At 43.3% G+C, this 24,939-nt stretch overlaps 1 protein-coding gene across 2 annotated transcripts; it reads left to right on the forward strand.

Moving 5' to 3' along the window:
- Window positions 1–8,019: 8,019 nt before the first annotated feature.
- Window positions 8,020–23,058, forward strand: LOC111838470 (nuclear receptor subfamily 2 group F member 5-like). 2 transcript variants are annotated; one of them, XM_023801489.2, is made up of 5 exons: window positions 8,020–8,145; window positions 8,987–9,235; window positions 16,668–16,948; window positions 17,696–17,942; window positions 20,208–23,058. In XM_023801489.2, the coding sequence occupies exons 2-5, from the start codon at window positions 9,031–9,033 to the stop codon at window positions 20,522–20,524; spliced, it is 1,050 nt and encodes a 349-aa protein (XP_023657257.1). In that variant the 5' UTR covers window positions 8,020–8,145; window positions 8,987–9,030; the 3' UTR covers window positions 20,525–23,058. The 2 variants fall into 2 exon arrangements, with proteins under 2 accessions (XP_023657257.1, XP_023657256.1); XM_023801488.2 differs by having other exon boundaries at window positions 8,020–9,235.
- The last annotated feature ends 1,881 nt before the right edge of the window (window positions 23,059–24,939 follow it).

Here is a 24,939-nt window from a genome sequence, read left to right on the forward strand (position 1 = left end):
CGCCGCGGCCCCGGCCTGCTCTCTTTGTTGACAGGTTCCTTGTTCTGTTCGAGTCATTAATTTGCAGTCATCGAGCGGGGCGCCGGATTCTTTGTTCGGAGTGACGGCTTGTATGCTTGCAAGCTTTTGTCGCGTCGGAATTTTGGGACTTTTTGCGAACTGGAGACTGCCGGACCGGGTCCTGCTCTGATCTAGCCCCCGCGGTGAGAAACAGAAACCCCATTGGCAAGGCTGTGAGCCCAGCACCTGGTATTACTTTCTCAGCCCTAATATTCCTCGACCCCCGCGAGGCCGGGAATGACGGGGCCAATAGGGCAGCCCCCGGACACCGCAGCTGTCTTTGAAGGGAGGAGTGACACCCCATATCAGCCCCAGCAAAGACATTACTAGTGCTGCGACCTCTATGACCCCCCCCACACCCTACCCCCATACAGCTGCTGCCTTGGATTGGTCACCGGTAGGTCCCCCTGGTATGGGAGAGAATAGAGCGGGAACGCGAAAGGTCAACCGGTGGTCACAAGTTTTATTGGGACTGAGAAGGAGGGAGAATGCGTTAAAGACCACCGTCTGAGATTTTAACTGCTGGGATTTTTTTCCCTCTTCCTTCTGTGAGTGAGGTTTCAGCAGGAAAGCAGGTTTTAGCACTGAGTGTGGCGAAAATAAAACAGCGTCCCCGAAAAGCTTCTAATGGACCAAACCCTCCAGCGGTAGCCAGTAATTTACCACTCGGCCAGAATCTGATTGTTTTGACATTGAGGTAAAAAAAAAAAAGGCATTGGGATCAATTACAAGTACGAGTTTCCCAGACGCGCCGCAATAATGATGATGCTCATCACCGTCACACTGATGCCATCCATCCATTGTCACTGTCTGAAGTGCAATTAGAACAAAGGTGTCGGAACATTCCAAAGCAATGCCAGGAATCTGCACGCTTAAAAGTAATGAAATAACTCAGCGTTAAGGAGCCAGAAAATGAAAACAATTATTTATGTTATGATGGAGCAAGTAAAAGCACTGTCTGTTTATTCCTGTTCCATTTCTGGCTCTTTGCCTGTTGTCCTTATGTATAATGGGGGCAGTTGCTGTCGGTTTAGAAAGTTAGTCTACCAGGAAGCTACTGTATTTGGTGAGTAATAAGCACAGCTATGAAGTATGTCTTTCTGGGTCGTCAGGCTCTCATGTTCAGCCAGGAGGTACCAGGCAGGGCATGGCTGTCTGCACCTGTGGTGGCCGTCCAACCAGCATTCGCAAGGAGTCACGCGAGCCATTGATGATTTACTGCCGCATCACATGACACGCGTTTGGGGTTTGACTGACAGGATACTCTGCATTAACATGAAGGGGCTGAGTAACTTAATACGGTTTACTGCTTTGTTACACTGATCACAAATCTCTGTGCTTCATAATTGTTAAAGCTGTATAAATGATCTTTTTTTTTTTAAAACATCCCAGCTTATTTAGGGTGACATTTATCGTTCTATCCATTTTATTTTAGTGCTTATCCATTGCAGGGTCATATCGAGCCCAGAATCTCGTCCAACAAGACATTTATCATGTGTGTGAAGTCAGAATTAAAATAATTGTTAACTGATTGCCCTGCTATCAAAGAAATTGGAAACTGTTTCTCTACATTTAGAATGGATGTTATCCAATATTCGATTTATATCTATACAAATAAAATTGTTTCAGTGACTGTTGTCAAAAATATGTTTATACATGCATTTTTTGACAGTTATTTATTTATAAAAATGAACCTCCTAATTCTAATGAAATTTTACATTTAGAGATTATTTCACATTGTGATGAATTCTCAGAAATGAAATGATGTGTGCATGTGTTTTACCATAATGTAAGCTATCACCTAGTACTGTTTTGAGTATTTCCTCAAAAAATCCTTATATAGTCAACAATTTATGAATTGCAAATAGCTGTACATACAAAAAAACAAGCATGAATTCAACACTGGGTGAGGGAGTTTTGATTGTGGAATGTTTACTTACAGTAACTTCTAGAGAAGCAGTTCTCTTCAAGTCAATGACATCAAAGCCTGTCGTGGGGTTTGATCCAGTCTGGCTGTTACAGTATCTGCTCCAACCACCCTTACCAATGATACCCCCCCCCCCCATACGCACACACACACACACATCAAGTTTAAATACTTCTGTATGTCTTTTTTATGCAGATTCAAATCATGTTCAAATCATGTTGCCAAAGTCAAAGCATTGACCAACAAAAATGAAAGCTAAAGGGTTTTTCAAGTAGGGCACAGTAACCTTTAGTTGCTAACTTGTAACTTGCAGGTTCTTTCTCTCACTAGTAAGACCGTCAAATATTTAGGTCACGAAGGACAAATTGATATGTACTTCAATGGAAGTCGCTGTCTCCTCACAATGTGTACAAAGTGCTTTCTCATGTTCACGCCCTTCGTGCAGATTTCTGTAAAGGGGGATCTTCTGGCAAATGGTAAGGCCTGGACTCTCAGAACAAAGGCTCCGGGTTAGGAACAATCCACCGTGTATTTTTCTGTACCTAGTTGTGGAGCATAGGTGCAAAGGTTAAACACACCTACAGCTTCAGGTTATGACATGTCAGATTATTCAGGTTTCTTACCTCCATAATTCTTTAAGGAAAAGGCCAATGCATAACTCTGCTTGCTTACCAATGAAATGTTTCCGAGAACTTAAATCATTCTATCGAATTTTATCATTTACATTTGCTGTAGAAAGAAGAGGTACAATTTACATAAACTCATCAGATTTGAATCCATAACTTTTGTGTTGTTAGCACAATGCTTTACTTGTTCAGCCACAGGAACCTGTTATCCTGTGTCCTCATCCATAGTCTTGTCTTGTTCCATATTTCATTGTTTTCTATTGCTTCTTGTCGTTTATCCAGTTCACTGCGATGAACCGTTTCTGGTATGTACTCCTCTGATTCACTCTAATGTCGTGGTTATACTGATTTACAGAATGACCAAGTGACGAACGCATGTGATGAAGAGTGTAAAATAAGATAAACATTTTAAGTTGACTTCAAGTAATGTAAAGCACATTCTGCTTATACATTTCCACTTGTTCAGTCCTCTTTTCAAAATAACTGAGGTCTCTGCTAGGGTAATATCTAATTCTGTCAATAACTGCAAAGTAAGATCAACGCTGCTGAGAACAAGAATGAAAAATGGATCTCAAGTTCACAAACAACTAAATAAAGCCAGAGGGTCCGGGGCTCAGAGAAACGAGCTCAGCAGGGTCAGTGAAGATAAATCTTGCTTTAAGATGCCAAACTCTGCAATGTTTAACCTCCTAATTAACCCCAATTGGCTGTAGGAAATAGCACACGTACAAAAGCAGTATGAAATGGTCACATTATGAAGTATCATGACGGAGTATTAGGGCCAGTCAAAGACAACTACACCCATCGAACAGAAACACAAGCAGTCCACAATCCATATAGGCCTATCCAAATAAAAGCTGAAATATTGCAAGCTTAAAGACTGAAGGCCCATTGTGCTGCAATAAGCAGATTACTGCATAGATGGTAGTTTCTTACTGCATTGATGGTTTTAGTTTCAGCTCCTGAGCAGTTAAAGTAAGTTGTGTGCTTCCTGCACTCATTTCATGTTGGAAAGTTTTTTGCGGTTCGTCAGCCATAAGTCTTGATGAAGCTCCAGAACGGCAAGTTAACTGTAGAGGTCACTTACTCTAATTTGCTGTCACTCATCTCAATAGCTGCAGATAATATTAATCTACTAGAAAGCTGACTTCTTCTGAGCTGACATGTGAAGCCGCTGTTCCATTGGTGCATCTCAGGAAGATAAACTTTATTTAATTAGATATTAGATCTACCCAGGAAGCTTATAGGTTATTAAAGGTACATCATTAGCTAACTACCTGTAATAAGTTCAGCAAACTAATTAACAAGACATTTTTTTTACGTTAACAAACAGATTCAAATGTATGTTGTACCTAAACTGCCCTAAACTTTTTGTATTCAATTGTTTTAATGTTTTTTTCTGTATCTTCATTCTGCTTTTCTGTATATTTCTCTGAGAATATGAATGTAAACAAAGTTAACTTTGCTCAAATGACCCCATTATATTTTACAATAAATATATAGCTTTCATTTTCACCAAATATATAATGTACTCATCACTACACACAAATCTAGTTTGTGTATACATACAATTACAATTCATATACACTATAAATATACTTAGTTACTTAGTCACTCACACATGCAGTTAGTATTTAATAAAAAACATAGATAAAATACTTTATTTATGACTTCTTCCTAAGGTCCGTTGTCCTAGTGTGGTCTGGTGACTCTGTTGATTGTGCTGCTGTCCCCCCCCCTTCCTGGGTTGGGAGTTTCAACCCCAGCCCATACTGGTTTTTTCCATTTTGCATTTGCTTCCTACAGGATTTCTCTTGCCATCCAAAGACATGCGGTTAGGCCACTGTGCCCTGTGGCGGACAGACCCCCCCCGTAACCCTAACCTGGATAACAAGTTAGAAGATGGAGTGGTATGAATCTAAAGCTTCCCACAGAGAAGTGGGAGCTTAACTTTTCAAGGCAAAACTCGCTAAAAGTCAATCCCCCCCTCATTCATGCGGGTACTCTGGACCTGAACATTGAGAAACAGTTTGTTTCGGCGTGTTTTCAAAATGCAGTTGTTTGAGTGCCCCCCCGAAGCGGGCTGCATTTTGGTGTTCGGAGAAGGAGCGCCGTTGTGACTCCCACAATAAAACAACCTCCATAAATTATAGACCAAACTAACGGCCCCGGCCCGTCTGAGCCACGGCGTGCAGCTGTGTTTGCCCCCACCACCCTTTAGCAAACTTACTCCACCAGCTGCTCCGGACCTCTGTAAAGTGGCGTGCCGTCTACCACCGTTACTTTGCTAATCTGCCTGTTTTACACGCTCCAGGTGAGAGCATCAGCAGAACGGTGTCTTACTAAAGATATATGTCTCACAAAGGTACAGTGTAATTTTTGTACTTCTGATACATCTTACATTCTCATGCAACCTGTATACCTCTGATGCTGGCTAAACTATACTCTTACCCTAATGCTAAACACATTTTCCATGCCTGTGTTTGTTGCCAACTGCAAGTTTTAAGTACACTCCTTCCTAGAGTTAGACTAGTGCTGTCATTTTTGGAGAGAAAAATCCTTAATAGTAGGTAAAGAGATTTAGCATAGAACTAATACAGTGCCAAACACCCCCTGATGAACATCCAGGTGCGATTACTGTACATTTTAAATCCAAATAAAATCACTAGTGGGTTGTTCTTGTGATGAGTCTGTTATAAGATGGTTGGATCATTGTGGTATTCTCAAAACAAAAGGTTAGATAAAGAAAGAGAATTGTGAAAAGGATAATTCAATGCACAAAACTCTAAAAAGATTGATGATATAATTTATCACCTGAAAAACGGTAACGCAAGCATTTGTCTCTCAATGCATATAATGCTAACATGCAAGACAGATGCAGAGATCCCTTACTTCCAATGACTTTTTTATAAGCAGCTGAGGACACTGTATCACAGCCTGAAAGTAAACATACTAAATATGATCTGGCTGCAGAGACAACTGCAAATCACAGACAACAACCTGGTTCTGACAGGCATGCAGTGCTCAGGTTAGAGGCTTCCTTTGTCCTGCATCCTGTTTCATGAAGATTTTGCAGTGTGATGTGAGGAGCTATACTCTGTCACATTATTTTACCTTGTTGCATTTGTTAATAGTGTTGAATATAGTTGGAGTTTTCCTTTATTCATGAAACAAAAGTATTACATTGAGAATGATTAAGGACCTACAGTAACACACATCGTCTCTTTTGAAGTCGTCCTGATTTATCTGACAGAATCATAGTCCATATATTGTTATATTGCTTAGTTAATAATATTAAACTGTTGTTGCAAGATGTCAAGGAGCTATTGGGACCTGTATGGGACATAAATGCTTATTCATGGGTAGATGTGGCCCAGAACATATATTTTTAGACATCAGGTTGACATTCCAATATACATTTGTTTTCCATTCCTAGGTCCATCAACAGAGAATTCTGGGCCTTGCTAAGCCAATGGTACAATTCAAATAAGGCTTGGAAAGCAGATATGGTTACATGTGTCAACAATTAAGCACAGGAAAAAAGCTAATTTTCTCCCCAGTAGCACTTGAGGCAAACCATACATCATGAGTAATTTTATTGCCATGCGAAAAAAGTTTGGCGTGATGTGTTCTATTTTCAGTTTACCTTCATAATTTTCATCATTTTATGGACGGTTGTGCATTTCAAACTAAATTAACATTTCACCTTTACTCACCATTTGATGATAAATACGAAAGACAGTTAAATACGTAAAACTGGATTTATTCTGTTTTGACCTATAAGTCTATTCAGGTAGTTTTGCCTGCAATCTTGAAAAATACCTGCCAATACCTAAAAAAACATTATGCGTGGCCATCAAAACTGTATTTTAGTTATGCGATTATCTAACAAAACATCCCCATATTAACCTTACGCAGTGGATATAATCACTATTTAAGATGAATAAATAAGCGATCGACCCTAAATGTTTTAACAGGGTAATGGAATCTCCATTCACCGCCGTGTAAGGACTATTTGAGAGTTTCTGTGGGTACTCAGCAGATGGGCAACATCCTGGAAAGTCAATCAGGAGACATTTTGTTAGATTTTAACATTTTGACTAGAGAAAGATATTATAAAATCACCAGTAGTGTGTATTCTCACTCTCTCCCAACCGCTATTCTATCTTAACAAGTCACATTTTAAGTGTTTCTCTACGGATATTACAACAGTAAATGATCTGTTCGGCATATATTATGACAATATAAAAACATTTTCAAAAGTTGTGTAAAACATGCTGCACTTTAGTAAAAGGTGCTTCTTTAATCCTTAAACTGCTCATGCAGTGTACACAACAAACGTAGGTTAATTACGATTAAATGTATTCTTCTTTGGAGAACAAAACAAATGGATTCTTCCCTAGTACTCAAGATATTCGGCGAATAAATCTGCGTAAACGTAGATATTAATACTAGCATACATATTTTGTCGCATTAAACCAAAGTTTATTACTTGCCTACAGCATTTATTGGTTGTATGTTTTATCGATCTGTAATAGTCTGAATAGATTTTAAAGTTTATTGGAATCATTTAGCGGCGTACATTCTGTCTTATTACGAAACCGAGTGTCTTTTGTATTGTTTTTCTCTGTTACTTCAAGGTAAATATCTGAGATGTGTTATTATCTACACCGTATCCATACATCTGGGTTTTTTCGTGTTAAAAAAACAACACTTTTATGACACTTGAAAGTAAGGTTAACAGAACGTTAGTAATTACTTGTGTGTAACCTTTTGTGAAACAAACTGGTAACAATTGAACAAACAGAAACACGTTGAAAGGCGGGTTAAAGGTGACAACTTTCTTGTTCATCTTGGAAGTCATGCTTGCACCTTGTCTTACAACAGGTCAGCCAAATAGATACCCATATATCTTGTAAATATAACGCAATTATGCCTCTAATAGCGGAGATTAATCCAAATTCTTGGATTTCTAAGTATATATTGACAAATAAATCTGAAGCAAATACGTATTTGTGAGCAAACTTTCAGTAAATTAATCATGCCATATATGTGTTTTTTTCAAGATAATTTCACAATCATACTAGTCTATTTCGTTTCGTTATTCTGTGCTGATTATGTAAATTGATGAAAATGGCGTAAATACACTGTAAACCGAATATGGTTTCAATCTACCCAGTGCAGCACTGGCCCCACAGTTTACTACGAAATATTTCCTAGATCAATCAGGAGCAAACAACTGCAGCGATATGTCCAATTGGACGACGGCGTTGCCACTTTGTTTTGCTGCGGCCAATTGGGAACGTCCTAGAATTTCCATCTTGCGTATGGAACGGACTTCTTTTCCTTATATGGCAGTCATGTCCTAATTAGGAGCGCGCCCTCGGAGCTGGGCGCATGCACGGCTGTTCAGTGTCACTTTCAGCAGATCCTGCCCTGTGTTTCTCGGAGATGGAACCTACAGCCTACGGATGAAATGGGACTGACTTTCAGTTTTCACATCTGAACCACTCTTATTACGGACTTGGAAATGTATGGTTCGCAAAGACGCATATTTACGATTTTCTAGGTGGTTTAAAGATTTCCTCACATGGTGTAGCCAGACAAAAAAATAATTAAAAACTTTCTGCCACCGCTCTTGGTGTAACTGCGAACCTCGACAGCCGTTTTGAAATTCCTTGATATACTTAATATTTTTGACATGTCAGTATGCTGAAAGTTTATGTTGTGAAACTCTGTTAGGTTTAAAAGTATGATCCTCAATACATCTGCAAATCAGAAAACCTGTTAGACTGCATGACACAACAAGGAAAATCCGTGCAAGGAATTTCGGACATTTTTTTTTTTGCCCAAAATTCTTTCATTGAACTGTTACCCGTGTGGGACGGGACCTCCTGTATCGATCGCTGTCTGAGATCCTGGGACTCCCTAAGGTCGAGCGCTTAGGAACTTTTTAGGAGCGTGTTTCTGCTTGCCTGATACCTTTCTGAAAGTAAAGGAGTCGTTTTGGCTTACGTAATATGAACGTTGGTTTCACGAATATTCTGAAAGGACCTAATACCATCAGATTTCTCGTTACAGAAACGGTTATCATCACTGATATTATCGCGCACAAAAAATAAGATTTCATATCTGGAAGAAAACGGAAGCGTATTTCATTTATATATATATAGTTCTTTTGGTAAGGCGTTTCAGGACGGATCTCCCCGCGCTACGGAGTAAGACTGCATTTGTGGCAAAGTGTTGTATGGTAGCATGGCAATGGTAGTAAACCAGTGGCAAGATAACATTTCTGCAGATCCCGGGTCCCAGCTCCAGATTTGCGGTCAGGATTCTGGAGGGACACCGGGAACACCGTCTGGTTCCACCGCAGGTAATGATGCCCTATCCGGAGACAAAATTCCTAACGTGGACTGCATGGTGTGCGGGGACAAATCGAGTGGCAAACACTACGGGCAGTTTACCTGCGAAGGCTGCAAGAGCTTTTTCAAGCGCTCCGTGCGGCGGAACCTAAGTTACACCTGCCGGGGTAACCGAGACTGTCCGATCGATCAGCACCATCGGAACCAATGCCAGTACTGTCGCCTGAAGAAGTGCCTTAAAGTCGGCATGAGAAGGGAAGGTGAGTGTAGACCGTATTTTCTGAGAGCGCGTTAACATAATCTCTGTGAATGATATCAGTAATATAAAATGTTTGCTTTATAATGCAGTTTATTTGCCTCGCGACTGGCTGTTGTTAAAGTGCCAGCACGTCGCGTAATAAAGTTTAAAGATCACGCAGAGCTATATAGACGGCCATGTCCATCGATTGAACTTTACATTTCCTTGTGGAAAATGTACGATGTGGTTTAAACCTGCCTGATTGGTAAAATAGGCCTACCAATTTGACTTGACATTAATTTTGTCTGGTTGCGTGCTAATAATCTAGAATAAAGGACGCTGCGTTTCTTGTGCGGCGTAGGGCCAATATTAGGAAGGGGGCATTAAGGCTGCTGTTGCGGAGAGGCATTGGCAATCTCTAACGGGCAATTTGAGGTTCGATCGGGCAGAATTCATCCATGTGATAAAGTCGGTCAGTACACTGTATAGAGATTAAGTGGGCCTGGTCTTGAATCCACTGACCTAAAAACAAACGAATACAGGACCGATGGTTTACGATACTGAACGCTACTGTCACTTCAGTAAACAGATCGGTTTCTAATGAATGAAAAACTCATAAAATGTCCAAATTTGCGCTCCGTAAAAATGGTAAATAAAACTCCTTGGATGAATGAACTGGTACTAAACGGTAGAAAAACGCATTTGTATAAAGTACTAGAGGATATTAGGCAATTTATTATGGTATTAAAAATCTTCCATTAAAAGAATTAGAACTATTTAGACCTTACCTTTGCAATTCCTATCCCTTTGAAATAGGCTGAACACTGATGTACGTTCTGCATTACTATGGGGATGGAAGTACTTTGGTCACATATTACACCGACACCAAAATATGGTTGTACACAATGTAACTGTAGGCCTAACTAAGAGCAGATCTGCAAACTTCTCCGGACCGGCTCGGTAATGCAGCTGTATGGCTGATGTATTCTGACCTTTCATCTGAGTCGACATGAATAAAATCTGGTAATTATGACTACAGGCTGCTTAAGAGTGACCATGGACATTCCCGAATCAAGCGTTTTTCACGGGAAACATGGGCCTATAAAACAGCAGCCCCCCAACTCAAGTAGGCTAAACATGTTAGTGAGTTATTTGAATTTCAGCAATATGGCCCGAGCCTGCATTTGGCCCTCATTTTAAGTTTGTGAACATTTATATTTGGTCAGTCTGATATTGAGCTTCATATAATGTGCACAGTGCCTTTGTCGCGTAGCCTAAATTATGCATGCGCCAATGAAATGCCTAGTTCATGCCAAAAATAAATAATATAGGCCACTATTTTGTGACTAAACACACATTCTCATTAGCTTTAGCAAATTTTGGATTATTTTCTGTTTGGAGAAAGCTTTTCAGTTTTGGTTACTGACGAATTAATAATGTTGTTCTAAGTAATACAAACGTGTCCTGTTACTAAAACTGGAAACTTCGTAATAAAGAGGAGAAATGTGTGTTTTACATTATATTTGGTACGTTTAAATTTAAATATTTTTAAGTTGTTTTTTTTCCCGCAGTAACTTTAAAAGCATACAGCTGAACAAAAAGCCTCTTACACGGTTGGAAATACACTTAAAGCTTAATTTGGTCTTTCTTAAGAGATTATGCATCAGTCGTAGTCTTTTTGGAATATTTAACGGACCACCTGACAAGAAACAAAGAGCCTGCGATTTACTCTAAGTCCTGTTTTAATGTCTGTGTGCGTATTTGCCTGCATGTTTTGCCAGAATCATCATTGGGCAGGTTTATTTCACATCGTCTAGACCCTGTAAAACATTGCTTTGATGCCTTATTCATTTGCACGACTATTTTGGTTAGGACCTTAAAAGTAGTTAAAGAATGCATTTGTGATGTTTTCTAAGCTGAAATAAATTGTAAGCTATGTTTATTTAAAGGTGCGAAGCTAAGTATGCTGTGTTTATTTGGTTTAATGTGTTGCCCAAGTTTATACCATTGCGAGTGTGTAATGATTATCCCAGCTCATTAAAAAACCTTCACCTTAAGTATTTAGTATGTTTAATTGTATGTCATCTATTTGGCAAATACATTCATTTAAATGCTATAACATCGGTGCTGCACTTAATACTTTTTTTTCAAGCAGGAGTTTGGAAAGAGAGGTTCTGCGTGCGGTCCCATTTTAACTTAGTCTCGTGTGTCAAAGTTCATTCCTTAAGAATCGGTTTTAAAACCTTGCCCTTTGAGTATTAAATGTATGTATGGCAGATTTATTTTTTCCTGATACATATTAAGTAAAATATAGCAATTTAATAAGTAGCTAGATTTTTAAATAATTTCTCTGTTGATTCAGTCCTTTGTAACAAACATTTCTTATTGGCAAATGTTCACGTTCATCAGCAGTTTCTTTTTAAAATATAGTCTATGCTACCGTAGTGCGTATTTATTCTCAAAAGGCAGAGAAACTCCTGCCGAGCTACGGGCAGCGGCGCCTCTCTACACCAGCTCCCCTTTGGCCATGTGTTCAGTTCTTTGACCTCACCAGCGTGTTACGACTTTTTGCAGGCGTGACTAATAGTGTAAATTAGTCAGATGAGAAAGTGCAGTGAAATTGCAGTTCCCTTCTCTTTATGATGCAGCCACTTTGACATTTTATACATTATAAATTTGAGCCAGACTCCGGTTCTTCTCGTTTGTGATTTGTCCTTAATCTCTAATTACCTTTCGAAAAAGGCACTGGAATCGGATAGGGCTTGGCAGTTAAGAAAATACGCGATATGTGACGAAACATCTTTTTTTAATGTGGACAGTTGAACTAAAATGACGGAGTTGGTTCGTAACCCAGGGCTGCCTTTTCGGTTCCTTAGTAATCCGGGGCAGTCCTTTCACACAAGCCTTTCACTAGGTGCGCTACACCCTAGCGGTGAAACGGCGAAACACACAGTCCTGAAGGCACTGTCAAAGTCAGGAAAGCGAAGCCCCTCTCACTGCCCTATGATCAAGTGCAGACCTGCACATGACAAACGCACTTATTTGGTCAAATGCACTTAACAGTCAGTATCCGTGAGTGTGGGGCAGCCGTAGGATTCAGCTTCTTGGCAAAGTGATTCTGTGTCCTTCTGTTATCCTAATGGTTCAAGGCAAATCGCAGTTAATACCATGTAGCCTATGCAATAGTCTCGGTGTAGTAATAAATCATCAAAACGCATGTTTAAATATGATTCTTGACACTTTAAATCCCTGAAACAGTGATCGCCGCTGCTTTCATCTCAATGCAGTTGCTCGCAGGGATATGAATACCGCGATAATGGTAAACCTCATTCATGCCATTTACTCTAAGATGGACAGACGTCTCGTTTCAACGTGATAAGGAAATCTGACCGTAATAAAACATGCTTTTATTCCTTTTAATGACTTGCTGAAACAACTGGTTTCTATTATGTATGCTGCACTTTGCTGTATTTTAAACTCATAAGCCTTAATTTTTTTTGCAGCAAATCTCTGAAATAGGGAGAAAATGAGGCCATAAAACACAAGAATCCTAGCAGACACATGTTATGTTATTTCAGTCTAAATAAGTATATTATTATTTTTATTATTATTCTCTGTGAACCTGTACTGGGCATTGAACTGAAAAACATATAATAATAATCCTCATTTTTCGGTCTTATCATCATCGTAGTTTATTTAACTGTCTTTGAATGTTGATAGTAATTATAGATGTTGGTGTGCATGTGTAGCTGGTGCCCAGTGGGCAGTGAGCCCCAGGTGTGACGCTACCTCGCTGCAGCAGAGGCCTGATTGCCCGGTGGGCAATGTAAACACTGCACAGTGCACTGTTTGCTTAGACGTAATGGCCTCGGCCAGCATGGCGACACCACGGCCAGAGGACTGCCGTCCCCTCCCGCGACCCAGCCTCACCCAGCTCCGGCGCGATAAGAAATGTAGGTCAGGGGAAGCCGAACATGAATAATGTAACGGATGGAGTCGAGGACCAAATGTGACGGCGGACTGGGACACGGGATGGATGTCTGTGTTCCTCTTAAGTGCGAGGAGTCTGCAGCTGATTAAGTCTTCCTAATGTTTTAGTGTGATTGGGTCACACTGGGCCACATTGCCATCTCCCTGTCATCTCTGCTCTGTTTGCTTTATTTCTGTTTAACATTCTCCCCTTGGTGTATAACAAACGGCCAGATTAGATTTAGGGGTATTCTCTCTACCATATTCTCTATTAGTGGAAGAAAACCAATGTGCACAAACATGTATAGCTCAGTCGCACTGTGTTCTTTCATGATACGTAAGGTGTAAACACGGGAAAAAGCCCGGTGCACGCTAACATGACCGGTGCACGCTTACACGACCGGTGCACGCTTACACGACCTGCTGGGCTTCAGACCGCATTCGGATTTTCCCCCGTTTCCCCAACCTGCTTATTATGCATTTTATATTAGGAAGGAAATTTCAGTTTTCGGATCTCAGCTGTGTCTCACGTCTCCTTAAGCGGGAGGGAACCTAAGTAAGAAGTAATCTACGATTATCGTAAGAAAAAACATTCCCTGCTGTATCAGAGAGAATTGCATTTTATATAGATTAATGGATGATGTTGTTGCAGTTACGCTGCTAAACGCTCATCTGCAACACTCGGGTCTATTTATGCTTGAAGGGTTTGCTTCAGTTAGAGTTTTTTTTTTTTTGGGGGGGGGGGGTTGGTTGGCAGTGGGTAGCAGATGTACTGGGGTAAGAATAGAGCAGGAGGCTGGGAAGGCAGCATGGGTGTTGCTGATCGCACGGGAAAAGCAGAGGCTTTCAGACAGGCTGCTTCTGCGTCATCAGCAGATCGGAGGTCCCCGGAGGTGACGGCTGTGGGATCGCAACCAGTGTCTGTGCAGCACGAGCTACAACAGTCATTTAAAAAAAAAAATCAGCTACTCAGCTAATATCCTTTAGCGTGGATTATCATGCGTTGTCAACCTGGTACGACTGGGTGTGCCCCCCCCCCCCCCCCCCCGTGGATATTTAGGAGCAGTGGATGGGATGGAATAGCCACAATAATCCGTACTTATAATTAGCTTCAGTCATAATGGCGTTGGCAGGTAAGCCAGTGATTTTTGAAGGGGATATACCCTGAGCTCCCAGTCAGCACTGGGGCCTACGGCTTAATGCCTCATGGGAGGTGAGACGGGGGTCAGACTCCTCCAGAGTCACAACAGGCTAAGAATCTCCGCTAAATGACACCAATGCTCTGATTCGTCCAGCAAATTACCAACCTGGAATGAAAGACCGTGCCGAATGTCGTAACTGACATTTTTTTAATTAAGTAGGGGAATCACCTCCTGTCACAGAGGTGTGTGGATGAACGGCTCCTTTGTGCGCCTCTTGCGAGGTGAGTGTCGTGCTTTTGCCCGAGCACAGAACACCAAGACAAATAGATGACGGTTTTGGCTCGCGAAGCACGCCCGTGTGCCAGCGTCGCTGAGGTGTGTTGCTGTGAGTCACTCGCCCTGAAACTCCCCTGTACCGCGGCTGTGGTCCTCATCCTATTCCCCCATGAAAATACTGCACCTCTTGCCTTTGTAGACCACTGCTTACAGACAGCTACTGATCTTGTGAGGACTGCCTCATTCTAGCTGTCTTACCCTTGTCCTTTTTGAACGCTGCACTTCTTCGACTACAGTGTGGGAACCAAATGAAGGCTTTGTTACTAAAGGCAGTCAATGGTCAAGTCCCCATTCAGATGAAACTCGAGACAAAAGGGTCATTTAAAGTAAAAGAACCTTAAATAACAACAACAAAGTCACATTAGTTACCAGCTGGCACTGCTTATTCTTAGCGTGCTCATTCATTTCGATTAGGGCTGGCTAGGTTTGATTAATTGAGCCTTCTGTAGGTAAAGGGCTGGCTTAGTGCTACCATCATTCAAAAAACGCTGTCTAGGCTGCCTTCGAGCAGTCCTCAGTGTGTTTATCCGGTTTTGTCTGTCAATTTGTAAGCCACACGTGTCGTTTTTGTCCTTCATGTAGACCCACTTTCAGTCACTGGATTTTCAGGCTGCACAAATTTGGCAGCACAACATTCGTTGCTTGGGGTGTATTGGGTCCCTGCAGTGATTTCATATAAGAGGCTTATTGTTTTGGTTTAGACGTAGCTTTGGCTCTTGGGAAAGTAAAGAGCGATCCCCTATTTAAACGACAAAAATATTCCTCGCAAAATTACTTCCATTTACAAAGGGTTTACGAACGAGCTGACTAGGAAAGTAAGACAACAGAGAATTTTAAGTATTTTCAAATGAGAGACTACATTAGTTTACAGGCAATTATTTTGTCAGGCAATCTGCAGTATCGGGTGAGAATAGCATTCATCCATAAGCAATTAAGAGGTGAGAGGAGGAATTTTTGCCACGTTTGTTAATGGATGATTGGAAGCTGTTCATTTGCCCATGCAGGAGCACACAAGGGTTTGTGTTTCTCTGAGTAGCAACACGATGCAAATCATCTCAGCTTGGTTCTGTGTTGAGGGTTCAGGGTCTGGTCACAGCAGTTTGAGAAAAGCCTTTGTACCTTTTGGAGGTGCCCTTACCATAACTGAGGAATGTGTGACCCAGAGGCGGCCATTATTAGGACAGGACCCCCCCACATGGGCGCAATACAGAGTAGAATTCAGTTCTTCCAGTCCTACAGCACGAATACTGAATGATGCATGCAATATGTGTTCTTGTGTACGACACTGATGGTTTGATTTTATGGCAAAGTGTGCAAATGTTGCATAAAATAATGTGAGATTAACATTAGTACTTCTTGAATGTCTGAGTAGAGACTTTCTTTCACAAAAACTTTTTGCGTCCGAGCACGAGCGTGGATGATTCAGAATCTGGCTCCTCTAAGGTTTACTACAGTTCAGCAGACACTTCTGGATCTCCTGGCTGTCTCAAGCCTTTATGTTAAAGATAATATGTCACATGCTTCACATTTAGACCAATTACCAATTTGATATTCACAATTATTGGCTTAGGAGGGCTGAGCAGGAGCCCTCGGGCCCTTAAAGTCGGAGCAGGCTCAGGCTCGTGTGGCTGGTTCACGAAAAGGTCTTCCGACATTCCATTCTTAGTCCATTCCTCTCCCCACACAAATTCTTTGGCTTTTAAACTTTGGCAGGAACTCTTCTGAATGAGGATCTAGCTTAAGCACTGGCTTTAAAAGTGTCCAAAACCTTACGGGACTCAATCCGCGTCTTACATTTCTCTGCTCTTTAATAAACCATGCAGCTGGATATATGTAATAAAGTAGTGTTGTGTTACATGTGATTTATTGGTGCAGTGTTATACGGTGACCTTCAGCTCTCAAATTTAGGACGTTTTTACTAACCTGGGGCAATGCTTAGTGTTTTTTTGCAAACTCTTGAAATATGGAGAGGCTTTTATTCTGAAACTCCTTCATCCCCCCCGTCAGCCGTCCAGCGAGGCCGCATGTCCACCTCCCAGTCCAGCCCGGGCCAGTACTTGAGTAACAGCAGCGAGGCGTACAACGGACAGCCCTACCTGTCGGGCTTCATCTCGCTGCTGTTGAGGGCGGAGCCATACCCCACGTCACGGTACGGCACCCAGTGCATGCAGTCCAACAACCTGATGGGCATCGAGAACATCTGCGAGCTGGCGGCCCGGCTGCTCTTCAGCGCCGTGGAGTGGGCCAAAAACATCCCCTTCTTCCCTGACCTTCAGCTCATGGACCAGGTGAAGCCTGCAGCTACACACGTCACCATGCCTGCTTGTGTGTGCTGTACACATGCAACCAGCAAAACACACGCTGACAAAGTCTGAGCAAACGTTTTATGTGACTGACTGGGTTGTGATGACCTAACCAAGGTCACCATCACTAACAAGCATAAATTACAACAATAATTAACAATGAGTAAAACAGAATGCTTATCTACACCTTTGATTCTGAGTTTCGGTCCTGGTATAATTCCTCTAGATGCTGGTTTTTGTGTCAGACAGACCTTCCTATGGTTGAGCTGCTGATGATCAAAGTTAAACGCATTCGTGGAACTGCATGCCGCCGCTGCCGTCTCTGGTTAATATTTACCCATAAGTCTGTTAGCGGAGGCGTAGCTGTAAGGCTCTGTGCATTTCATGCATTCCTCCTAAAATACACTCTGTTTGTTTGATGATTTATAAAATGCAAGCAATTTAGAATAAATTCGAAACAAACTCAGAATGACATCAGTCTACATCTTTTATTGTAAATTGTCCGGAGGCTAATTTATGGCTCAAATGACACACATTTACTCACACGGATGGAAAAATTGTCCACAGCTTAAGGTCTCCCAATTAATGTGGTTTGAATCATGCATTAGCAGCTCAATCAAACTGGCAAGAATGAGAGGCTCAGTTCAGCATTTGATTAGTATCTGATGATAATATGTGTCCTTCACCCAGAGATGAGCATTTATCCACGTCCGTTCCGACGCGTGCCCACAGGTGGCGCTGCTGCGCATGTCGTGGAGCGAGCTCTTCGTGCTGAACGCCGCCCAGTGCTCCATGCCCCTGCACGTGGCGCCCCTGCTGGCGGCCGCCGGCCTGCACGCCTCGCCCATGTCCGCCGAGCGCGTGGTGGCCTTCATGGACCACATCCGCGTCTTCCAGGAACAGGTGGAGAAGCTGAAGGCGCTGCAGGTGGACACGGCGGAGTACTCCTGCCTCAAGTCCATCGTGCTCTTCACCTCCGGTCAGTACTGTGCCCAGAGCAAATGAAAACTCACTAACAGCCTGAAGTTCTCTAATAATATGTTTCAAATGCTAGTAATTGCTAATAATTGCCTATAAATGGTAATAATTAGATGGGTTGTTATTTATATTGATATGTTACATTTAGATTTAAACAAAAGCCCCGAATCTAGGTTTCATACCCATTACATGCTGCTTACACAGAACCTTACATGTTTCCATTTTTTTCCTGGGTCATTGCCCCTGTCTGTCTTTGCTATCCTGCGCTTGTCAGAAACACTTCATCAGCTCTTTTCTCAGACCGGCAGTCTGCCCACCGGACGCTTGCTCCCTTCTCCCCCCGGTTTTCTCCGTTCTTCACCCTTCTCTTCCATCTATTATTGAAGCCAGCCAGGCTCCCCCTTTGCTCTCTGTATTGCCCTCCCCCAGTCATACTGAGCCCCAGGGACAGAATAATGTATACTGAGGAGCAGCCTGGCCCTGACCTACATAACCTCTGTCGCCCGAGGCGTCTATCTGATCTTGCCTTCTGTCCAGTCCGGGGCTTCCTGCTGTGACCCGGGTCCGTGATCTAACAGGGCTAGACAAGCTCGACCCGGGGCTTTAGCTCTTCTGTCCCATTGCGCCACATCACGGCGCCCGGCCTCCTGCCTCTGATCATTTTTCCCAGAATGCTCCCCTTCCTCCCAAAGTGTCCACCTTCTGACAAATGTGAAGGAAGGAGAGACCCGGTGTTGGGCAACAGGACGGCCGTTGCTCCTCTGAGGGGTGCTTCACAGAGCTGGGATATCTCCACACCCAGAGGGTAACAGGAGTCAAGGGCACAGCCTGCCTTGATTTGTCAAGCATGGTTTAAACATGAAGCAGTGATTAAGAGAGAATCGCACAATCATACGGTAAAATCCAGGAGATGGCTGGTTCTGAAGACGAGCTGAAAAAATAATAAAATGGGATCGCAAAACTTTCGTGAGCCGACAAAAGGGCCGCACTTCTGAAAGCCTTAGATTCCTGTTTAGGGGCTGGTCAGCATCATGGCTAGAGCCAGAGACCCAGTGGAACAATGTCTCTGGGTCAAGGTTCTGACCCAAACTCATGTGCACCTCTTGGCTATCGGTGCGTAAGGCGTGTAAAATGCTGGATTTCCCTTAAATGGCTCAAGAATGTAAATGCTTATGTTATCACTGATAAATCTATATTGCATTATTTAAGTCTGGTAACCTTTGGTTGTCCCCCAGCAAGAAAGAAATTAAAGACATCAAATAGATTTATGGGCAGATACCTTAAGAAGTGAAAAATAAAACTTTAATGAATTATGGATACTGGGTCCTCCCAGAACCCAATGACATGTAGTTAGACTAACTGGAGTCTCTAAACTGCCTGTAGCATGTGATTGTGCATGTGTGTGTGGCCAGTGAGGCACTGGTTTCCAGTTCAGTATGTAACCCAGCTTTGTTCCCTCTGCTGCCTGGGATAGACTCCAGGCCCAACCATGACCCTGTCAAGGATAAGTGATTAGAAGATGGATATATGGATAATAGACACTGGCATCCCATCCAGGGTATCTTCTGCCGTGTGATCGCTGCTTTCTGGGATCGGCTTTTGCTCCAGGCTCAGCATGTCCCTGTATGGCCGCGGTGTTCTAACTGTGGGGAGCGCCCCCCTGGTGGGCCACGGAGGAATTGCAGGGGGGGGGGGCAGGTGAAGGGGGGAAAAAAATAGAACTGTGGAAGGGGTGTTCAGATGGGGGCAGACCTATTTTGAAATAGTAGCCTTTACGAATATTAAAAATAGTCATACATGCAAGGTCCAAAATGTTCCTATGTGTAGGAACACCGGCTTATCCTTCCCACTGAGCTGCACGGTAAGATGTATTCGTGATAAATGTGTTTGTGTGTGTGTGTGTGTGTGTGCGAGTGGGTTTACCTATCCTTATGGGGACGCAATGTCCCCATAACGTGATAAATATCCGTTTTTTCCCTTATGGGGACCGGTTTCCTGGTCCCCATAAGGGAAAAATGTATTTTATAAAAATCGGTGACTGCTATGAAAAAACTAAAAATGCAAAAACTCTTATAAGGATAAGGATAGGTATACCCGGCATGTGTGTGTGTGTGTGTGCGTGTGTGTGTGGGTCGGGGGGGGGGGGGTCCCTGTCAAAAAATTTGAATACCACTGCTGTACAGGATCAGCGGTCGTGGACGACATGTAACTCTATGGTGGGGTTTGAATTGTCTCTAAATTCATGCTCTCTCCTCCCGGCCCGCAGATGCCATCGGCCTGTCAGATGTGGCCCACGTGGAGAGCGTGCAGGAGAAGTGCCAGTGTGCCCTGGAGGAGTATGTGCGTAACCAGTACCCGGGCCAGCCCAGCCGCTTCGGCCGGCTGCTGCTGCGGCTGCCGTCTCTCCGCATCGTCTCCTCGCCGGTCATCGAGCAGCTCTTCTTCGTGCGCTTGGTGGGGAAGACGCCCATCGAGACGCTGCTGCGGGACATGCTGCTGTCTGGTTCCAGCTACAACTGGCCCTACGTTCCCATGCAGAGGGACCGGCCGCTGTCCCTGCATTACAACGAGAACGGGCCCTGAGCACGTCTGGCCCCGCCCACCCTGCCCCGCCCCGGTGTCTCCGCCACTGCGCCGCCCGCTACCATGACTCACAGACCTCACCCCTCCCCGGGCGTCACCCCATGAATCCCAGCCATCGGCAGGAAGTGACACGCCACCCACATGCCACTGGCGTGTACGGCTCGGATCAGAAGCAGAACTCTGAGGACTTCTCTCGCGCAAAGCTGGGACAGACAGATGGGACATTCAGAGGGTGGAATCCACCTCCTGAGATGCATTGACTGCTTCTGTTCGACTTCCAGCTAATTAGGATTATGTGGGCCCCATTTGTGCCGGAGAACAAACATTCAGAAGCTGGAATGGTTTGAACAAGATGCTTGTGGCCCAGGAAGGGATTGGTAGACACTTCCAGTCTACAAGAAGAGGAAACCCGATATGCTAAAGTACTCCAGCCATTACTGCTAGTAACTGTAAACACAGGCCTACATCCCTCATTTGGTGACACTGCAACTGGCAGTTAGCCAGTGCTGGTGTACATGAGGGGCTAGGAGCTCACCATGCTGTCAGAACAGGCTCCTCTACGGCAGAGCTGCAGACGCGCTCTCACTCTGCGGCAGGGTTAGGCTGGTGCGACCGGGGCAGCCGGAAGCATGCTCAGATACTGCCCCAACTCCATGAAAGTCATGCACTGTGTCTCAGTTTTGCATATTAGAGCACCGCACATCAGAAGGGCCGCCGCCAACATGCCATCGCGCGTACGTGTCGGCAGGCGTGTCCGTGTGTAGCGCTTGGCAGTGAGCGGAGCGTGCCGCAGAGTATGACGACGTCATCGTGTTACCTTTACCTCAGGGTAGCTTAGCCACCCATTTGCCACGTTTGATATTTTATTTTTGTGAATTTTACTTAAAGCTACTGTTTTTCCACATGTACGGTCTGTTTTTTTGTGTGTTGATTTAAGAAGGTATCTGTCTGTGGCATATAGTCAGGGCGTGAGGATCACTCAGGAGGACACAGTTACTACAACACTAGCCCTGGCAGCTCGTCAGCTCAACACCTTCCTCACACGTAAAAAATATGTAAAAATGGGGGACTTATGTAGAATTTCCCCACACGGGATCAATAAAGTATACCTGTCTCTCTAGTGTTATAATGTTCTCTCATCGTGTTGCAATATGGTCCTGCCGCTGCCTGCTATCATTTGTCGACCTTTTGTCCGTTTGTACAGCTTAAAATCCAAGCAGAGTGTGCGTGAAACCGTGCAAAACATCTGTCCATGAAGAAAATACAATGTACTATACATTTTTGTACGGTACCAGACATGCTGACACAGACAGTATTTCGTTTCCATTATGTTACGAATTTAGCAGGACTGGTCACTGCTGGCCAATTATTTGAAGCTAAACCAACTACTTAATTCTCCGGTTTCCTTGGCAGTATCTAAAATTTTATTAGGTACTGGGCAGGATCTACTCAGAACTGCTTCTTGGGTAGCTGAGTTTGTTAATAGACGCCTTTTTGCACACCACTGTTGTGCTGTTATTTTTGCACTTACGGTCTTCCTGTTCGTTTTTAACAAGCCCGGTCATTTCCCTCTCTCGTTAACAAGGTGTTTCCAGCCTCGGAAATACCATTGACTTGCTTTGTGTTCATCACGTCGTTTTCTGTAAGCTCTAGGTACTACAGCCGTACATGAAAATCTCAGTATGATGGCAGTTTCTGAGATGCACCAGTAATCATATCACGTTCAGAATCGCTTAGACCAGCCGTTTTAGCTGTTCCAGTGCTTTAGTCGAACAGTAACTGAACTTCTTGACCCTCGCGTCTGCTGTATGTACTCAGTTGCGGCCACAAGATTTGCTGCTTGCATTAGCGAGCAGGTGCACAGCATGTAAAGCAACATCATTTTAAAATTCGTTTCTTCTGTTGCTTAAAAACAGAAATAAAAAAAAAGCGTAGTTAGAAAACCTCACGATAAGTCAAATGTTCTATCAACAATGGCAGCCGAAATAACTAACACATAAATGGTCAGATGTATTATCTAGCTGGCTGAATGTATTTGCACACCTGAATGGACACCATCCGTTTATGCGCTGCCGCGTTTCGTTTCGTTTGGCAGTCGGCATGAGCGAACGCTTCCCGGTGACGGACGCTATTCTTACTCAGCTTTTTTAGGGTTCTATCAATGTTCTCCGAAGTCCCACACTCTCAGTGACCTCCTGCACATTCATGCTGACCGTAGCATGCGGTGCTCTAGTATTATAAGCTGGGACACAAGCATGTACCTCTTCACCTCTTGCAGTGCACATCAAAAACACTGTCATCTGTAATTATTTACAGAATGAAAGCAGCACGGGCGCTTTTATATGACATCACTACAGAACCACATCAACGAAATACACACTGGGACAGCAAGTCATCGAGACTCTGGTAAACTGGCCCTGCCTGACATTATATTTAGTTCCAAATGTTTGAATTTTTTTTTTGTATATTTTCTGTTTGCAGTATTGTCAGTATGCAATCACTTAAATAAAATTTGTCACTGAGATGAGCATAAACATGTTTGATCATGTGTCAGGGATGTGAGCTTTAAGTGATCAGAATAATAGGAATTTCAGCTGGCCAGGTCAACAAAATGAATATTGGTTTGTGTGGAAGCCTGAGTCTATTCTCAGCTGAGATTAAAACATAACATGAGCATGAAGGATGGGATATGAACTGATGTGGTTATTTTACAGTTATTGGGATACTTGCATTTCATCTCAACTTGTTTCTTGTCTCAGATTTGAGAAGTATTGTTATTCTGAGACAATATTTCTTTGACAGGAATTAATGATTGATATTTTATTCATCATGTGGTTCTGTGTCCTACTCAGAATTGTGGCTGCTTTTCTGCTTGCATTGAATGTTGATGCCATTAAATTGAGAGAATCGATTCATTGAACCCATCAGAAATGCACAAGCTGGACCAGTGACACTTCCGATTTCGTTAATGCATAAATGCTCCCATGGCTAACAGCTAGCCTGCCTTTTTAGATCCGTATGGGGGGAGGCGGCCCTCACAGGCACGCTGTGTGAAAATACCTGATAGGCATTGGCCTGTGGCCTGGTGTTCCATTTCCCTGAGTTCCAAATCGAGTCAAATTGACTTATGCCCTCATTTTAAAGCTGTCACTTATGGCTCACCATGGTGACCTTGCTGTGATCCTTTTTGTCCTGAGATGAGCATAAACCATGTATGATCAATTGGTGCGTGTGAGGTGAACTGTGAACAGGGAAGTGTACAATTAAACTGGACCTTTAGCTGTCCAGGATGACAATATGAATAACACCATGACACATTGTTTAGGCTTTTCTGTGGGCATTTATGGTGAATAACACGACCCTATACTGGATAATCAGCATGGAAAATGGCAGGATGGATGGATGGATTTGTGCCTTAGTGCATTAAAACTCTGTGCCCATGAACAGAAGTTCGCCAGTTCAAATCCAGTGCTTGGCAAAGCAATTTCACTGACAGGCCCTTAAACAAGACCCTTAAATCCCAATTGCTCCAGAGACTGTCTGATCCTGCTTTCTCAATTATGTGTCAGTTTTGCAATATAAATAAATGTCAATATTGAAGACACCGCACAATTTAATAGGACTACATGTCATAATGCATTTCGAAGATGTTACATAATCTATGGGGGCAGTAGTTACAGTGCTTCTTCTGTGTGTCAATAAGCGAACGCAATCACATTTACATACATGACACGCCATTGGCTGAAATGAGAAAGAAAATGAGCGCAGTGATGAATCATTGGTAGCTTCCGGCGACCTGCAGCATAAGATAACAGAAATGCAGTTGCATGCTTCGGACCAAGGGAACCCCACTGTCGGCTGCAATGCGGTCTCTGTATTTCAATGGGGGTGGGGTGGGGAGGGGGCATGATGAACAGACACTGGGGTGCAATTTCGACATGAACGTCAGCTACAAGGGCAAGTCGCCTGTCTCCAGAGGAATCCTGCAGCAGGTCAGAATCAATAGGCAAGACGTCACAAATGAATTGAGGTCATCTGTGCCTGAGAGGTTAGGGTCTTTTAGGCTCTTCATCAAAGCTGGGGGTCACCGCTGAACAGCTGAGCTAGGGTCAAGTGGGACTCATGTGTCACGTTCACTTGTGCTGGTGACTCAGTGATGAAGAACATGTCCCGGGGACCAGGGGAGGGGTCCCTTTGAGAGATCTGTGATGTCAGACTTCAGTGGTTAAGACTGATCATCAGAAGTGGAGGAAGAACATGGCTGAAGGGTCCCTTTGAGAGCTTCCTAATATCCATCTTCATCCACTGTGGCTGATCATCACGAGTGGGTTTCACGACCCTTCTGTGATGCTACGTAATTCCCCGTAAACCTAAATATTCGTTGGCTTAATGTAAAACAGCTAGACCAGACACTG

The sequence above is a fragment of the Paramormyrops kingsleyae genome, chromosome 9, assembly GCF_048594095.1.
Source record: "Paramormyrops kingsleyae isolate MSU_618 chromosome 9, PKINGS_0.4, whole genome shotgun sequence".
In the NCBI taxonomy this organism is placed as follows: Eukaryota; Metazoa; Chordata; class Actinopteri; order Osteoglossiformes; family Mormyridae; genus Paramormyrops; species Paramormyrops kingsleyae.

Bases quoted from the DNA above. Each gene is read 5' to 3' on its own strand.
- LOC111838470 (XM_023801488.2), top strand. From the start codon at position 8,869: ATGGCAATGGTAGTAAACCAGTGGCAAGATAACATTTCTGCAGATCCC. The intron at 9,236-16,667 runs GTGAGTGTAGAC...CCCCCCCGTCAG, and splicing joins AGTCGGCATGAGAAGGGAAG to CCGTCCAGCGAGGCCGCATG. The intron at 17,943-20,207 runs GTCAGTACTGTG...CCCGGCCCGCAG, and splicing joins CATCGTGCTCTTCACCTCCG to ATGCCATCGGCCTGTCAGAT.